General features: G+C 40.4%; 1 protein-coding gene across 2 annotated transcripts; it reads left to right on the top strand.

The window, feature by feature from the left end:
* Nucleotides 1-3,048: 3,048 nt before the first annotated feature.
* cnbpb (CCHC-type zinc finger, nucleic acid binding protein b) lies at nt 3,049-13,758 on the top strand. Of its 2 annotated transcripts, none has more exons than XM_084100948.1 (5): nt 3,049-3,592; nt 6,826-6,950; nt 7,050-7,115; nt 12,477-12,675; nt 12,753-13,758. In XM_084100948.1, the coding sequence occupies exons 2-5, from the start codon at nt 6,848-6,850 to the stop codon at nt 12,868-12,870; spliced, it is 486 nt and encodes a 161-aa protein (XP_083957074.1). In that variant the 5' UTR covers nt 3,049-3,592; nt 6,826-6,847; the 3' UTR covers nt 12,871-13,758. The 2 variants fall into 2 exon arrangements, with proteins under 2 accessions (XP_083957074.1, XP_083957075.1); XM_084100949.1 differs by having other exon boundaries at nt 3,546-3,947.
* Nucleotides 13,759-15,951: the final 2,193 nt, after the last annotated feature.

The raw sequence follows: 15,951 nt of genomic DNA, 5'->3' as shown, positions 1-15,951 counted from the left end.
TGAACTGAGCTGGACGATGACATCACTGTTTTCTCCAGAGCGGCTATACATATATAAATGAACTAAATTAATAACTTTTTTTTTTTACAACAAAAATGAACCATCACTGAACTTACTGAAGCTGGACTGAGACACTATTTTCTTCTAGAAACAAACTCTGTTGCATTATTTTACTGTTATCTCTGTAAAGCTGCTTTGAAACACTCTGTGTTGTAGAAAGCGCTGTATTAATAAAGGTGACTTGACTATATTTGAGCCACACGCAGGAATTTGTTTCATCCCATGTTCATTAGCAGCAATTATCTTTGTATTTTGTATTGTATCTAAATATTTGTTATATTTCTGTAAAGATACATGTTGATGATAGAGAGCTGAAAAGCTCCAGACACACAAACCACCTTAACAGAGAGAGACCGCAGCTCAGAGTATTGATCCTGCTGGAAGATTCTCCATCAGTCAGTCGACTCTGCTATTAAAGCCTTCAGGACAGCAGTGTCTCTCTCTCTCTCTCTCTGTCTCTCTCTGTCTGTCTCTCTCTCTCTGTCTGTCTCTGTCTCTCTCTTTCTCTCACTCTCTCTCTAACTCTCTGTCTCTATCTCTCTCTCAAATTCAAGTGAGCTTTATTGGCATGACAAATTGTACATTGTATTATCAAAGCATTTATATGAACTGGATTATTTTATTATTTTATAATGTTTCCTGGGGTGCCCTTATAATGTTAGTATGATTTGTACATCAAAAATTGTCATAATTTAGAAATAAAAGGCATTTTTCCAAGACTGATTTTAGCCTCTGATTTGAACGCTCTGTTTGAAGGGGCGTGTCTGTGTGAGACTTCAGTGTAAACGCCCACTGCTGTGATTGGCTTTGAGACTTCAGTGTAAACGCCCACTGCTGTGATTGGCTTTGAGACTTCAGTATAAACGCCCACTGCTGTGATTGGCTGCTGTGAGACTTCAGTGTAAACGCCCACTGCTGTGATTGGCTGCTGTGAGACTTCAGTATAAACACCCACTGTTGTGATTGGCTGTGAGTCTTCAGTGTAAACGCCCACTGCTGTGATTGGCTGCTGTGAGACTTCAGTGTAAACGCCCACTGCTGTGATTGGCTGTGAGTCTTCAGTGTAAACGCCCACTGCTGTGATTGGCTGTTGTGAGACTTCAGTGTAAACGCCCACTGCTGTGATTGGCTTTGAGACTTCAGTATAAACGCCCACTGCTGTGATTGGCTGCTGTGAGACTTCAGTGTAAACGCCCACTGCTGTGATTGGCTGCTGTGAGACTTCAGTATAAACACCCACTGTTGTGATTGGCTGTGAGTCTTCAGTGTAAACGCCCACTGCTGTGATTGGCTGCTGTGAGACTTCAGTGTAAACGCCCACTGCTGTGATTGGCTGTGAGTCTTCAGTGTAAACGCCCACTGCTGTGATTGGCTGCTGTGAGACTTCAGTGTAAACGCCCACTGCTGTGATTGGCTGCTGTGAGACTTCAGTGTAAACGCCCTCTGCTGTGATTGGCTGCTGTGAGACTCCAGTGTAAACGCCCACTGCTGTGATTGGCTGCTGTGAGACTTCAGTGTAAACGCCCTCTGCTGTGATTGGCTGCTGTGAGACTCCAGTGTAAACACCCACTGCTGTGATTGGCTGCTGTGAGACTCCAGTGTAAACGCCCACTGCTGTGATTGGCTGCTGTGAGACTCCAGTGTAAACGTCCACTGCTGTGATTGGCTGCTGTGAGACTTCAGTATAAACGCCCACTGTTGTGATTGGCTGTGAGACTTCAGTGTAAATGCCCACTGCTGTGATTGGCTGTGAGTCTTCAGTGTAAACGCCCACTGCTGTGATTGGCTGATGTGAGACTTCAGTGTAAACGCCCACTGCTGTGATTGGCTGTGAGTCTTCAGTGTAAACGCCCATTGCTGTGATTGGCTGATGTGAGACTTCAGTGTAAACGCCCTCTGCTGTGATTGGCTGTGAGACTCCATTGTAAATGCCCACTGCTGTGATTGGCTGCTGTGAGACTTCAGTGTAAACGCCCACTTTAATAAAAATAAAAATTGTTTACCAAATAATCCACAGTGAAATGCACCGAATACAAATAATGCACTACTGAGACATTCACATTTTTGAAAAAAAAGCCCACACTTTCCTAGCATTAGGATCGTTTGCAAGGTAATGGTATTGATACTGTGTCGATCTTTACTCGTTCTCATGTCACTAACGCTCCAGTGGGCGGAGCCAAAGACTCTGTGATGTAAACGTAGGCGTTGATATTCTTCTGCAATTGAAGATATTGCATATTATTGATATGTTTGATATCATATTATTGATTATTGATATTCTTCTGTGGTCTTTCGCTGCCCTGTGATGTCACAAGTTTTAGAACTAAGAAATTAGAACAAATTCTCTATTTGTGGAAAAACAGGAAAGAAAAATTGTGTGTGTTTGCATATATGTGTGTGTGTGTGTCATACACGTCTCTCTCTCTCTGACAGTTGCATTCCTATAAAATACATATTGTAGAGACAAGAACGCATAGAAATAAATAAACAGATGTTGGTCAGCTAGAGGAGTCAGTCGTGGACGAAAATCTACATGTATTATTTATTTCCAAACACTATTCACAAACTACTAGTGCAGAAGTATGAATAATTCATTTGGATGACTAGCCATAAACAATGTAAAAGATCTATCTATCTATCTATCTATCTGAGTGTGTGTGTGTGTGTGTGTGTGTGTGTGTGTGTGTGTGTACGTGCGTGTGTGTGTGTGAGAAAGAAAGTGTGTTTGAGAGAGAGAGAGTGTGTGTGTGTGTGATAAAAAGTGTGTTTAAGAGTGTGTGATGGTGTGTGAGAGAGTGTTTGTTTGAGTGTTTGTGTGTGTGTGTGAGAGAGAGAGACAGACAGAGAGAGTGAGAGTGTGTGTGTGTGTGTGTGATAAAAAAGTGTGTGTTTAAGAGTGTGTGATGGTGTGTGAGAGAGTTGTTTGAGTGTGTGTGTGTGTGTGTGTGTGTGTGTGAGAGAGAGAGAGAGAGACAGACAGACAGAGAGAGTGAGAGTGTGTGTGTGTGTGTGTGTATGTAAGAGAGAGACAGACAGACAGAGAGTGAGAGTGTGTGATAAAAAAAGTGTGTTTTTAAGAGTGTGTGATGGTGTGTGAGAGAGTGTTTGTTTGAGTGTGTGTGTGTGCGTGTGAGAGAGAGAGAGAGACAGACAGACAGAGAGAGAGTGAGAGTGTGTGTGTGTGAGAGAGAGAGTGTGTGTGAGAGACAGAGTGTGTGTGTGTGTGTGTGTGTGTGCGAGAGAGACAGACAGACAGACAGAGAGTGAGAGTGTGTGTGTGTGTGTGTGTGTGAGAGAGAGAGAGAGAGAGAGAGAGAGAGAGAGAGTGTGTGTGTGTGAGAGAGAGAGAGAGAGAGAGAGAGAGAGAGAGAGAGAGAGAGTGTGTGTGTGTGTGTGCGCAGAATGAGCGGGCCGTGTGCAGAGTCTCAGATGTGGGCGGGGCTTCGGGATTCGGTACCGTGCGCAAACCGCGTGTGGCGCAGAGACTGAGAGGAGGAACCGAAAATAAACAGCAACGAGTCACGTCGCCGAGGTGAGTTCCCTTAACGGGCGAAAACACGACATTTAACTCGACGCATATAGTGTGGTGACACCGTCAAGGTCTCGGAGAGAGTCTCCGCCGTCTCGAAATGCCACGGGTGTGTTTTAAGGTGAATCGTTCAGGTTAAACGTGTCCAGAGAGACACAGAAGTGTGTTTTCTGACGGCGCACTTTGGCCTAAACTGCGACAGGCTGCGCGCGGGAAACTCGTTACATCGGGGCGGCCATTATCGCGACGCTAATGTGCGAAATTAGCGAAACGCGTAGCTGAAGGATAGATTCAATGTCGTCATGGGACTGGATGTGTGTGAGAGAAAGGGTCTGTGGGAACCAGCCTGATGGACCGGGTGAGTGAGGCCAGAAATCAGCCCTGAGGAAGACTATTGCTGATCTTCCTCAGGGCTTCATCTCACACGACCAGCTTGTTTTGATTCTTTCCAGTGCGGGGAGACTCGAAGACACTTGCTGTCTGAAGTGACTCGGTGTGTTTGCTGTGTGTTTATTAGCATAGCATTTCTGTTCACAATAGGCGCGTTCGAACGCTCGAATTCGTTGTGTTTTTTTGGCATCGTTCCGATTCCAAACATTCCAGTCGCACCGATTTTAATCGAAAACCCTCTACAAATTGTAGGTTTCAGCACGTTTAAATAGTTTATGGAGAGCATAACGTGATTTGTAAAAGGTGACAGTTGTTTTGAAGTCCGATTCGTGAACGAATGAGTCGGTTCTCTTTTCAAGGAATCGATTGAATCTGTCCGAGCGGTTCTCAAATCAACAACTCCCTGAAACCAATTCAGTTCAGAAAGCTTTATTGACATGACAAAAAAAAAATTTGTATTGCCAAAGCATTAAAACAACAGATTTGTTTAGAACATTTAGTAAAGCCTATGTACAGAAATTAATAAAACTAAATAAAAAGACAATATAATATATATTCATGGCTAGATATAGCAATAATAATAAAAACATATTAAAGGGTTAGTTCAACCAAACATGAAAATTCTGTCAGTAATTACTCTCCCTCATGTTGTTCCCCGTAAGACTTCCGTTCATCTTCAGAACACAAATGAAGATATTTCTGATTAAATCTGAGAGCTGTCTCACTCCTCCATCGGCTTCTCTGTTATTGAAACTTGCCGGCCCAGAAAGTTAGTAAAGACATCGTTAAAATAGTCCAGTGTCTACAGCGGCTCAGCCTTCAGTTTATCAAGCGGCGAGAATACTTTCTGTGCAGAAAAATAAATAAAAATAATGACTTCATTCAACTCTTGATTTTCTTCTTTTTTATTTAGTTTTATTATTATTATTTTCTGTACATAGGCTTTACTGTAAATTTAAAGAAAATAAATAATAATAAAACTAAATATAAGACAATATTATAGGCTATATATTCATGGTTAGATATAGGAAAAATAATATTAACAATAATAAAATAAAGTCTGAGGCTATGAGGAGCAACGAGTGTGTGTTCATGATCTCGAGTGTGTGTGTTCATGATCTCGAGTGAGTGTGTGTTCATGATCTCGAGTGTGTGTTCATGATCTCGAGTGTGTGTTCATGATCTCGAGTGTGTGTTCATGATCTCGAGTGTGTGTTCATGATCTCGAGTGTGTGTGTGTTCATGATCTCGAGCGAGTGTGTGTGTTCATGATCTCGAGTGTGTGTTCATGATCTCGAGTGTGTGTGTGTTCATGATCTCGAGTGAGTGTGTGTGTGTGTGTGTTCATGATCTTGAGTGTGTGTTCATGATCTCGAGTGAGTGTGTGTTCATGATCTCGAGTGTGTGTGTGTTCATGATCTCGTGTGTGTGTGTTCATGATCTCGAGTGAGTGTGTGTTGATGATCTCGAGTGTGTGTTGATGATCTTGAGTGTGTGTTGATCTTGAGTGTGTGTTGATCTTGAGTGTGTGTTGATCTTGAGTGTGTGTTGATCTCGAGTGTGTGTTCATGATCTCGAGTGTGTGTGTTCATGATCTCGAGTGTGTGTTCATGATCTCGAGTGTGTGTTCATGATCTCGAGTGTGTGTGTTCATGATCTCGAGTGTGTGTGTTCATGATCTCGAGTGTGTGTTCATGATCTCGAGTGTGTGTTCATGATCTCGAGTGTGTGTGTTCATGATCTCGAGTGTGTGTGTTCATGATCTCGAGTGTGTGTGTTCATGATCTCGAGTGTGTGTGTTCATGATCTCGAGTGTGTGTGTTCATGATCTCGAGTGTGTGTGTTCATGATCATGATCTCGAGTGTGTGTGTTCATGATCATGATCGCGAGTGTGTGTGTGTTCATGATCGCGAGTGTGTGTGTGTTCATGATCGCGAGTGTGTGATCATGATCTCGAGTGTGTGTTCATGATCTCGAGTGTGTGTTTCTCTCAGTCGTAGGGTGCAGTCTGAGGCTATGAGGAGCAACGAGTGTGTTCATGATCTCGAGTGTGTGTTCATGATCTCGAGTGTGTGTTCATGACCTCGAGTGTGTGTTCATGACCTCGAGTGTGTGTGTTCATTCATGATCTCGAGTGTGTGTTTCTCTCAGTTGTAGGGTGCAGTTTGAGGCTATGAGCAGCAACGAGTGTGTGTTCATGATCTCGAGTGTGTGTTTCTCTCAGTTGTAGGGTGCAGTTTGAGGCTATGAGCAGCAACGAGTGTGTGTTCATGATCTCGAGTGTGTGTGTTCATGATCTCGAGTGTGTGTGTTCATGATCTCGAGTGTGTGTTCATGATCTCGAGTGTGTGTGTTCAAGTGTGTGTGTTCATGATCTCGAGTGTGTGTGTGTGTTCAAGTGTGTGTGTTCATGATCTCGAGTGTGTGTGTTCATGATCTCGAGTGTGTGTGTTCATGATCTCGAGTGTGTGTGTTCAAGTGTGTGTGTTCATGATCTCGAGTGTGTGTTCATGATCTCGAGTGTGTGTTTCTCTCAGTCGTAGGGTGCAGTCTGAGGCTATGAGCAGCAACGAGTGTGTGTTCATGATCTCGAGTGTGTGTTCATGATCTCGAGTGTGTGTTCATGATCTCGAGTGTGTGTTCATGATCTCGAGTGTGTGTTCATGATCTCGTGTGTGTGTTCATGATCTCGAGTGTGTGTTCATGATCTCGTGTGTGTGTTTCTCTCAGTCGTAGGGTGCAGTCTGAGGCTATGAGCAGCAACGAGTGTGTGTTCATGATCTCGAGTACGTGTTCATGATGTCGAGTGTGTGTTCATGATCTCGTGTGTGTGTGTTTCTCTCAGTCGTAGGGTGCAGTCTGAGGCTATGAGCAGCAACGAGTGTTTTGGTTGCGGTCGCACCGGCCACTGGATCAAGAACTGTCCGAATGCGGGACGTGGACGTGGCAAAGGTCGAGGCAGAGGCAAAGGTGAGAGCAATCGATCTAACGACTTGACCTCGAGTGTGTGTGTGTGTGTGTGTGTGTGTGTGTGTGTGAGAGAGTAACGTGTTTCTCCTGTGCTGCTAGATCTGTTCTGCTATCGCTGTGGAGAGCCGGGCCACGTCGCGCGGGACTGTGAGCGCACCGAGGACGGTGAGGACATCTCACACATTACACATTCAGTGTGCTTTTATAGTCTTAAAGGGATAGTTCACCCAAAAATGAAAATTAGCCCATGATTTACTCTCCCTCAAGTCATCCTAGGTGTATATGACATTCTTCTTTCAGTTGAATGCAGTCGGAATATAATTGGAGTTATATTAAAAAATGTCCAAGCTTTATAATGGCAGTGAATGGGTATATTTTTTGGAAGTCCGTAAAAGTGCATCTATCCATCATCATCTTCTTCCGCTCATCCGGGGCCGGTCGCGGGGCCGGGTCTAAGCAGAGATGCCCAGACTTCCCTCTCCCTAGACACTTCACAGCTCCCCCGGGGGAATACCGAGGTGTTCCCAGGCCAGCCGTGAGGCATAATCCCTCCAGCGTGTCCTAGGTCTTCCCCGGGGCCTCCTCTCGGTGGGACGCGCCCGGAACACCTTCCCAGGAAGGCGTCCAGGAGGCATCCGGAGCAGATGCCCGAGCCACCTCAGCTGGCCCCTCTCGATGTGGAGGAGCAGCGGCTCTACTCTGAGCTCCTCCTGAGTGACCGAGCTCCTCACCCTCTCTCTAAGGGATCGCCCAGCCACCCTGTGGAGAAAGCTCATTTCGGCCGCCTGTATCCGGGATCTTGTCCTTTCAGTCATGACCCACAGCTCATGACCATAGGTGAGAGTAGGAATGTAGATTGACCGGTAAATCGAGAGCTTCGCCACGACAGACCGGCACATCGACCGCATTTCTGCAGAAGCTGCACCGATCCATCTGTCAATCTCCCATTCCGTCCCTCACTCACTCGTGAACAAAACCCCAAGATACTTAAACTCCTCCACCTGAGGCAGGAGCTCTCCACCCTTTTCCGACTGAGGACCATGGCCTCGGATTTGGAGGTGCTGATTCTCATCCCAGCCGCTTCACACTCGGCTGCAAACCATCCCAGCGCACGCTGAAGGTTCTGGTCTGAGGCCAACACGACAACATCATCCGCAAAAAGCAGAGATGAAATCGTGTGGTCCCCAAACCTGACACCCTCCGGCCCCTGGCAGCGCCTAGAAATTCTGTCTATAAAAATTATGAACAGAACCGGCGACAAAGGGCAGCCCTGCCGGAGTCCAACATGCACCGGGAACAAGTCTGACTTACTGCCGGCAATGCGAACCAAGCTCCTGCTCCGGTCGTACAGGGACCGGATATCCCTTTCCAGACAGTCTAGCCATGATAAAAGTGCATCTATCGATAAGTGCATCTATCCATCATAAAAGTGCATCTATCCATCATAAGTGCATCTATCCATCATAAAAGTGCATCTATCCATCATAAAAGTGCATCTATCATCATAAAAGTGCATCCATCCATCATAAGTGCATCTATCCATCATAAAAGTGCATCTATCCATCATAAAAGTGCATCTATCATCATAAAAGTGCATCCATCCATCATAAGTGCATCCATCCATCATAAAAGTGCATCTATCATCATAAAAGTGCATCTATCATCATAAAAGTGCATCTTTCATCATAAAAGTGCATCTATCGATAAGTGCATCCATCCATCATAAAAGTGCATCTTTCATCATAAAAGTGCATCTATCATCATAAAAGTGCATCTATCGATAAGTGCATCCATCCATCATAAAAGTGCATCTATCCATGATAAAAGTGCATCTATCCATCATAAAAGTGCATCTATCATCATAAAAGTGCATCCATCCATCATAAAAGTGCATCTATCCATGATAAAAGTGCATCTATCATCATAAAAGTGCATCCATCCATCATAAAAGTGCATCTATCCATGATAAAAGTGCATCTATCATCATAAAAGTGCATCTTTCATCATAAAAGTGCATCTATCATCATAAAAGTGCATCTATCCATCATAAAAGTGCATCCATCCATCATAAAAGTGCATCTGTCCATGATAAAAGTGCATCTGTCCATGATAAAAGTGCATCTATCGATAAGTGCATCCATCCATCATAAAAGTGCATCCATCCATCATAAAAGTGCATCTATCCATGATAAAAGTGCATCCATCCATCATAAAAGTGCATCTATCCATGATAAAAGTGCATCCATCCATCATAAAAGTGCATCTATCATCATAAAAGTGCATCTGTCCATGATAAAAGTGCATCTATCGATAAGTGCATCCATCCATCATAAAAGTGCATCCATCCATCATAAAAGTGCATCTATCATCATAAAAGTGCATCTGTCCATGATAAAAGTGCATCTATCGATAAGTGCATCCATCCATCATAAAAGTGCATCTATCCATCATAAAAGTGCATCTATCATCATAAAAGTGCATCCATCCATCATAAGTGCATCTATCATCATAAAAGTGCATCTATCATCATAAAAGTGCATCTTTCATCATAAAAGTGCATCTATCATCATAAAAGTGCATCTATCGATAAGTGCATCCATCCATCATAAAAGTGCATCTATCCATGATAAAAGTGCATCCATCTATCATAAAAGTGCATCTATCCATGATAAAAGTGCATCCATCCATCATAAAAGTGCATCTATCATCATAAAAGTGCATCTGTCCATGATAAAAGTGCATCCATCCATCATAAAAGTGCATCTATCCATCATAAAAGTGCATCTATCATCATAAAAGTGCATCTATCGATAAGTGCATCCATCCATCATAAAAGTGCATCTATCATCATAAAAGTGCATCTATCGATAAGTGCATCTATCCATCATAAAAGTGCATCTATCCATCATAAAAGTGCATCTATCCATGATAAAAGTGCATCTATCCATGATAAAAGTGCATCTATCCATCATAAAAGTGCATCTGTCCATCATAAAAGTGCATCTATCCATCATAAAAGTGCATCTATCATCATAAAAGTGCATCTATCGATAAGTGCATCCATCCATCATAAAAGTGCATCTGTCCATGATAAAAGTGCATCTATCCATGATAAAAGTGCATCCATCCATCATAAAAGTGCATCTGTCCATCATAAAAGTGCATCTATCCATCATAAAAGTGCATCTATCCATCATAACAGTGCATCTATCGATAAGTGCATCCATCCATCATAAAAGTGCATCTGTCCATGATAAAAGTGCATCTATCCATGATAAAAGTGCATCCATCCATCATAAAAGTGCATCCGTCCATCATAAAAGTGCATCTGTCCATCATAAAAGTGCATCTATCCATCATAACAGTGCATCTATCGATAAGTGCATCCATCCATCATAAAAGTGCATCTGTCCATGATAAAAGTGCATCTATCCATGATAAAAGTGCATCCATCCATCATAAAAGTGCATCTGTCCATCATAAAAGTGCATCTATCATCATAAAAGTGCATCTATCATCATAAAAGTGCATCTGTCCATCATAAAAGTGCATCTATCATCATAAAAGTGCATCTGTCCATCATAAAAGTGCATCTATCATCATAAAAGTGCATCTGTCCATCATAAAAGTGCATCTATCCATCATAAAAGTGCATCTATCATCATAAAAGTGCATCTGTCCATCATAAAAGTGCATCGATCCATCATAAGTACATCTATCCATGATAAAAGTGCATCCATCTATCATCATAAAAGTGCATCTGTCCATCATAAAAGTGCATCTATCATCATAAAAGTGCATCTGTCCATCATAAAAGTGCATCTATCATCATAAAAGTGCATCTGTCCATCATAAAAGTGCATCTATCCATCATAAAAGTGCATCTATCATCATAAAAGTGCATCTGTCCATCATAAAAGTGCATCGATCCATCATAAGTACATCTATCCATGATAAAAGTGCATCCATCCATCAAAAGTGCATCTATCCATCATAAGTGCATCTATCATCATAAAAGTGCATCTATCATCATAAAAGTGCATCTGTCCATCATAAAAGTGCATCTATCCATCATAAAAGTGCATCTATCATCATAAAAGTGCATCTGTCCATCATAAAAGTGCATCTATCCATCATAAAAGTGCATCTATCCATCATAAAAGTGCATCTATCATCATAAAAGTGCATCTATCGATAAGTGCATCCATCCATCATAAAAGTGCATCTGTCCATCATAATTATAATTGTTAAATTTTATCGATTTATTGCTGTAGTTTTGTTTTGTGAGGTGACCTTGAGTGCTCAGAAAGGCGCCTATAAATAAATGTAGTAGTAGTATTATTATTATTATTATTATTATTATAAAAGTGCATCCATCCATCATAAACTTCCAAAAAAATATACCCATTCACTGCCATTATAAAGCTTGGAAGAGCCAGGACATATTTTAATATAACTCTGACTGTGTTCGTCTGTAAGAAGATTGTCATATACACCTAGGATGAGTTGAGGGAGAGTAAATCATGGGCTAATTTTCATTTTTGGGTGAATATCCCTTTAAGTCTTAATAATAACTGCAAAAACATTTTGTTTGAGTCTTGTGATGGAAATTATTTAAATAAATGCAAATTATATTTACCTAAAATAAACTGTTCAGTAAAGTTTACTCATTTGACTTTTGTTTGAACACTCATGTTTGAACAGCTAGTTCTTTATAATTAAAGGGTAACTCTCGCCAAATTGCAACCTAGGCTATTTTAAGTTTGACCGTATTTTCGTTTTCGGTCAAATTGCCTTGTGAATGGGAGTGCTCGGGCCACTGCAGTGATGGCATCAAAATCACTATTTCTAAAACACTAAGAAGGCTCGACACAACATGAAGCGGTGCTGGAAGTGTCACCAGCGGCTCCACACATGAACTCCAGCACTGAGAACAGTGTTTGTGTACGCAGAGTTTACTAAAGAGAAAGATTTTGAACAACTCACTTTATCAGTTAGTGTTTCCGGTGGCTGGAATTATGTCAGTCAAAAGTAGTCGATCTCCGAATGCAACGTAATGAACTGAGCTTTCCATCTTTACTCTCCTCATGTTACGTTTTCTCCATCTTCATCTGTGTTTAGTGTGTAATGTTGCTGTTTGATCATAAAGAAGCTCTATATCAGAGTCAGTGTTTCTGAACACCTGAAACGCCTGAGTTTCGTTCTCATTATAATAATTCATGCGCAGAATAAAGGGGCGGGGCCTGGTTGAGTTAGTTAGTAGTGTGTTAAACTGGCGGTTATGGTAAGGGGCGGGGCATTTTCCAAACACACTCGAAGCGCTCGACCAATCACAACACACTGCTCCAGCCGACCAATCAGAGCACAGTGTGCTTTTCAGAAGGAGGGGCTTCATAGAGACAGGAAGTAAACAGAGCGTTACTGACAGACTGGGAAGAGAGGAGCCACAACAATGGAGAATATGAGGAAAATAATGTTCTAGTATATTAAATTGAGTGTGTGTGTGTGTGTGTGTGTGTTTTCCAGCGTGCTACAACTGCGGCAGAGGCGGCCACATCTCCAGGGACTGCAAGGAGCCGAAGAAGGAGCGCGAGCAGGTTTGCTACAACTGCGGGAAAGCGGGTCACATGGCGCGTGACTGCGATCATGCTAACGAGCAGAAGTGCTACTCGTGCGGCGGCTTCGGACACATCCAGAAGGGCTGCGAGAAGGTCAAGTGCTACAGGTGAGCCATGACGGTTGTAGGAAGAGTGTGTGTGAGCCGTGAGCGGGCCTGATCTGTGTGTGTTCTGCTCCTCTCAGGTGTGGCGAGATCGGACACGTAGCCGTGCAGTGCAGCAAAGCTAGCGAAGTCAACTGCTATAACTGCGGGAAATCGGGTCACGTGGCCAAAGAGTGCACCATCGAGGCCACCGCTTAATCCCATCCTCCATCAACTCCTCCTTTTCTGATTGATGGTTGTATTATTTTCTCTGAATCCTCTTCACTGGCCAACGGTTGGCAGATTAGAGGCTAATTCCCAGGCCAGTGAGCTCTTGACATGTTAAAAGGAGGAAAGGGGTGGAAAAAACTTCCACTTTCTGCATTTAATACAAAAAAAAATGTTTGTTTAGTTTGGTTAGAGGTGTAAACGTATAATGCTTTGTTAAAGAACCCCCTTTCCATGCCACTGGTTAACAGGGATGTTTTGAGTGACGAACGAACGTGTCGAGAGATCGGAAAGAGTACGGTAAAAAATAACCACACAGATCAGATCAGATCGGGGAAGCAGCGCCGGGGTCTTGAATGATTTGCATTTTTTTTGTTATTTTATCAATGAGTGAGAGTGATTGACCAGCACACGACACACCCGGTCCCGTCGGGCCAGCAGGACGCAAGATACGCGGAGAAAACAATGTAAAGCAAACTACTTTATAGCAGATTCAGAACGTGATATTCTTTGTAAAACAGGGGGTTTTCAGTCGAAGGCCTCGTCCGTGGAGTTTAGGTCGTTCTACCCGAGGTGAAAACTTCATACATGTGAGAAAAGAAGAAATGCAAACAAGGGGTCATAAAACAGATTCGCAGTTTGAAGAAAGGTGAATGTTTTCACAGAAATCAAATGTTATTTTTGTACAATATCACTTTAGACTACTCTAAAAAAAAAAAAAAAAGATGATGATAATAATAATAATAATAATAAAAAAACTATCATTTGCTTGTACTCAGTTTTTAAGTCGGAAGGTAAACGCAACTGAAGTTCTAGGACATAGAAATGTAATTTTAAACTATCAATAAATCTGGAGGAGGAAGGGGTGTAAAGACTGAAGCTTCGTCTCTGAGTCGTGTGTGTTTACTCTGCACTCACACACAATATCACTCAAACTACTCTAAAGATAAAAACATGTAAATGCCTTTTTAATATTTGTAATAATATATTACATACACACTTGTGTATGTTTTTATATACATGTATTATATATAAATATGTGTGTGTGTGTGTGTATATGTGTGTATATATATACACAAAGTATGACAGGCACATTTTTTTTTGTTAAAGTGTATATATATTTTATATAAATATTTAAAATAATATATATATATAGGACACATATACATTATATATATATATATATATATACAGTGCAATGCATAAGTGAATACACCCATGCTAAAGTTGACTAAAAAGAGGAATAAAAAATCATATTTTGGAAATTGAACTTAATGCCTTAATTTAAAAAATTAGGAAAAATCCAACCTTTAAGGACACCAATTTTCTTTGTGAATGAATAATGTATCGTAAATAAATAAATGTTCTTCCTTAAAATACATGGTGCATAAGTGAGTACACCCCTATGTTAAATTCCCATAGAGGCAGGCAGATTTTTATTTTTAAGTATTTTTTTTAATTTTTTTTTAGGATACTATGCATCCTGATAAAGTTCCCTTGGCCTTTGGAATTAAAATAGCCCCACATCATCACATAGCCTTCACCATACCTAGAGATTGGCATGGGGTACTTTCCATAAGATCATCTCTCAATGCAAATCAAACTAGCTTTTAGGCTAACTGAAATAAAACCATGCCAATCTCTAGGTATGGTGAAGGCTATGTGATGATGTGGGGCTATTTTAATTCCAAAGGCCAAGGGAACTTTATCAGGATGCATAGTATCCTAAAATTTTTTTTTTTTAAATACTTAAAAATAAAAATTTGCCTGCCTCTATGGGAATTTAACATAGGGGTGTACTCACTTATGCACCATGTATTTTAAGGAAGAACATTTATTTATTTACGATACATTATTCATTCACAAAGAAAATTGGTGTCCTTAAAGGTTGGATTTTTCCTATTTTTTTAAATTAAGGCATTAAGTTCAATTTCCAAAATATGATTTTTTATTCCTCTTTTTAGTCAACTTTAGCATGGGTGTATTCACTTATGCATTGCACTGTATATATATATATATATATATATATATTAGTGCCATCGAATTGATTAATTGCATTTATACTATATATATATATATGTGATTAGTCGATTTGATAGCTTTTATATATATATATACGTGTGTATTATATTAAATATATAAATAAAAGTTTTATATGCAGTCAAAATTGATCGATTGACGATTTGACGTTTTTTTATATATATATATACAAATATACATATATGAATGGCAAATTACAATATTTTATATATATATATTACACACACTTGTATAAATTTATACATGTATAAATGTATACGTGTTATATATATATATATATATATAATTATGTATTTGTATATACAAAAAATAAAAGTATAGGCAAATTACTTTTTTAGTTAAAACATTAAATATATTTTATATAAAATATATATTAGTGTGGTCAAATCAATTAATCGTGAATAATTGCATCTAACATAAAAGTGTGTGTATCTAAAAGTAAAGTATGATAAGCATTGATCATAGAAGAAATCATAGATCATCAGAAGTCATTAAAAGTTGTATTTTCAGTTGAATTTGGAGAAACCACACATTTGTTGTGTTGAGCTATTTCATTTACTTTAGTTTGATTTGTTCATTGCAAACAGCTGAAAGTCTGTTCATTTTGCCAATAAACCTGATTTGCATTGGGGGTTGAATAATTTCGATTACAACTGTATATAATATTTTGATTTATATTTTCTATATTACACATAAAGAGTAAAATAATTGAAATAAAAACTAAAGTTACTTTTTATGGCGAAAATCAGCAAATCTGTGCTTTGCTGTTCATATTGGTGTATATAAGAGTATAATAACACTACATTGATTGATGAAGTGACATCGGTGCAAACTACTTTTCTGTTGACACGTTCAGCAATATCAAAAGTGAAAGCCTCGTTTCGAGTAATTTACAGCTGTTTCATCATCAGACACACACTGTAAACAGCACATTTATACTTAGTCATGCGTCCTTGTAAACACAACGCTATCGGATGATAAAGCAAAAATCATTTGAATGAAACACAAGTAGGCGCTTGATAAAAACTTTGC

The sequence above is a fragment of the Abramis brama genome (assembly GCF_963993115.1).
Source record: "Abramis brama genome assembly, chromosome: 23".
Lineage (NCBI taxonomy): Eukaryota > Metazoa > Chordata > Actinopteri > Cypriniformes > Leuciscidae > Abramis > Abramis brama.
Note: the sequence above shows the minus strand (reverse complement) of the source record. Positions and strands in the feature narration are given on the sequence as shown.

Excerpts from the sequence above, each read along its gene's own strand:
- cnbpb (XM_084100948.1), top strand. The coding sequence starts at position 6,848 with ATGAGCAGCAACGAGTGTTTTGGTTGCGGTCGCACCGGCCACTGGATC. Across the intron at positions 6,951-7,049 it reads AGGTCGAGGCAGAGGCAAAG|ATCTGTTCTGCTATCGCTGT; the intron begins GTGAGAGCAATC and ends CTGTGCTGCTAG. Across the intron at positions 7,116-12,476 it reads CTGTGAGCGCACCGAGGACG|CGTGCTACAACTGCGGCAGA; the intron begins GTGAGGACATCT and ends TGTGTTTTCCAG.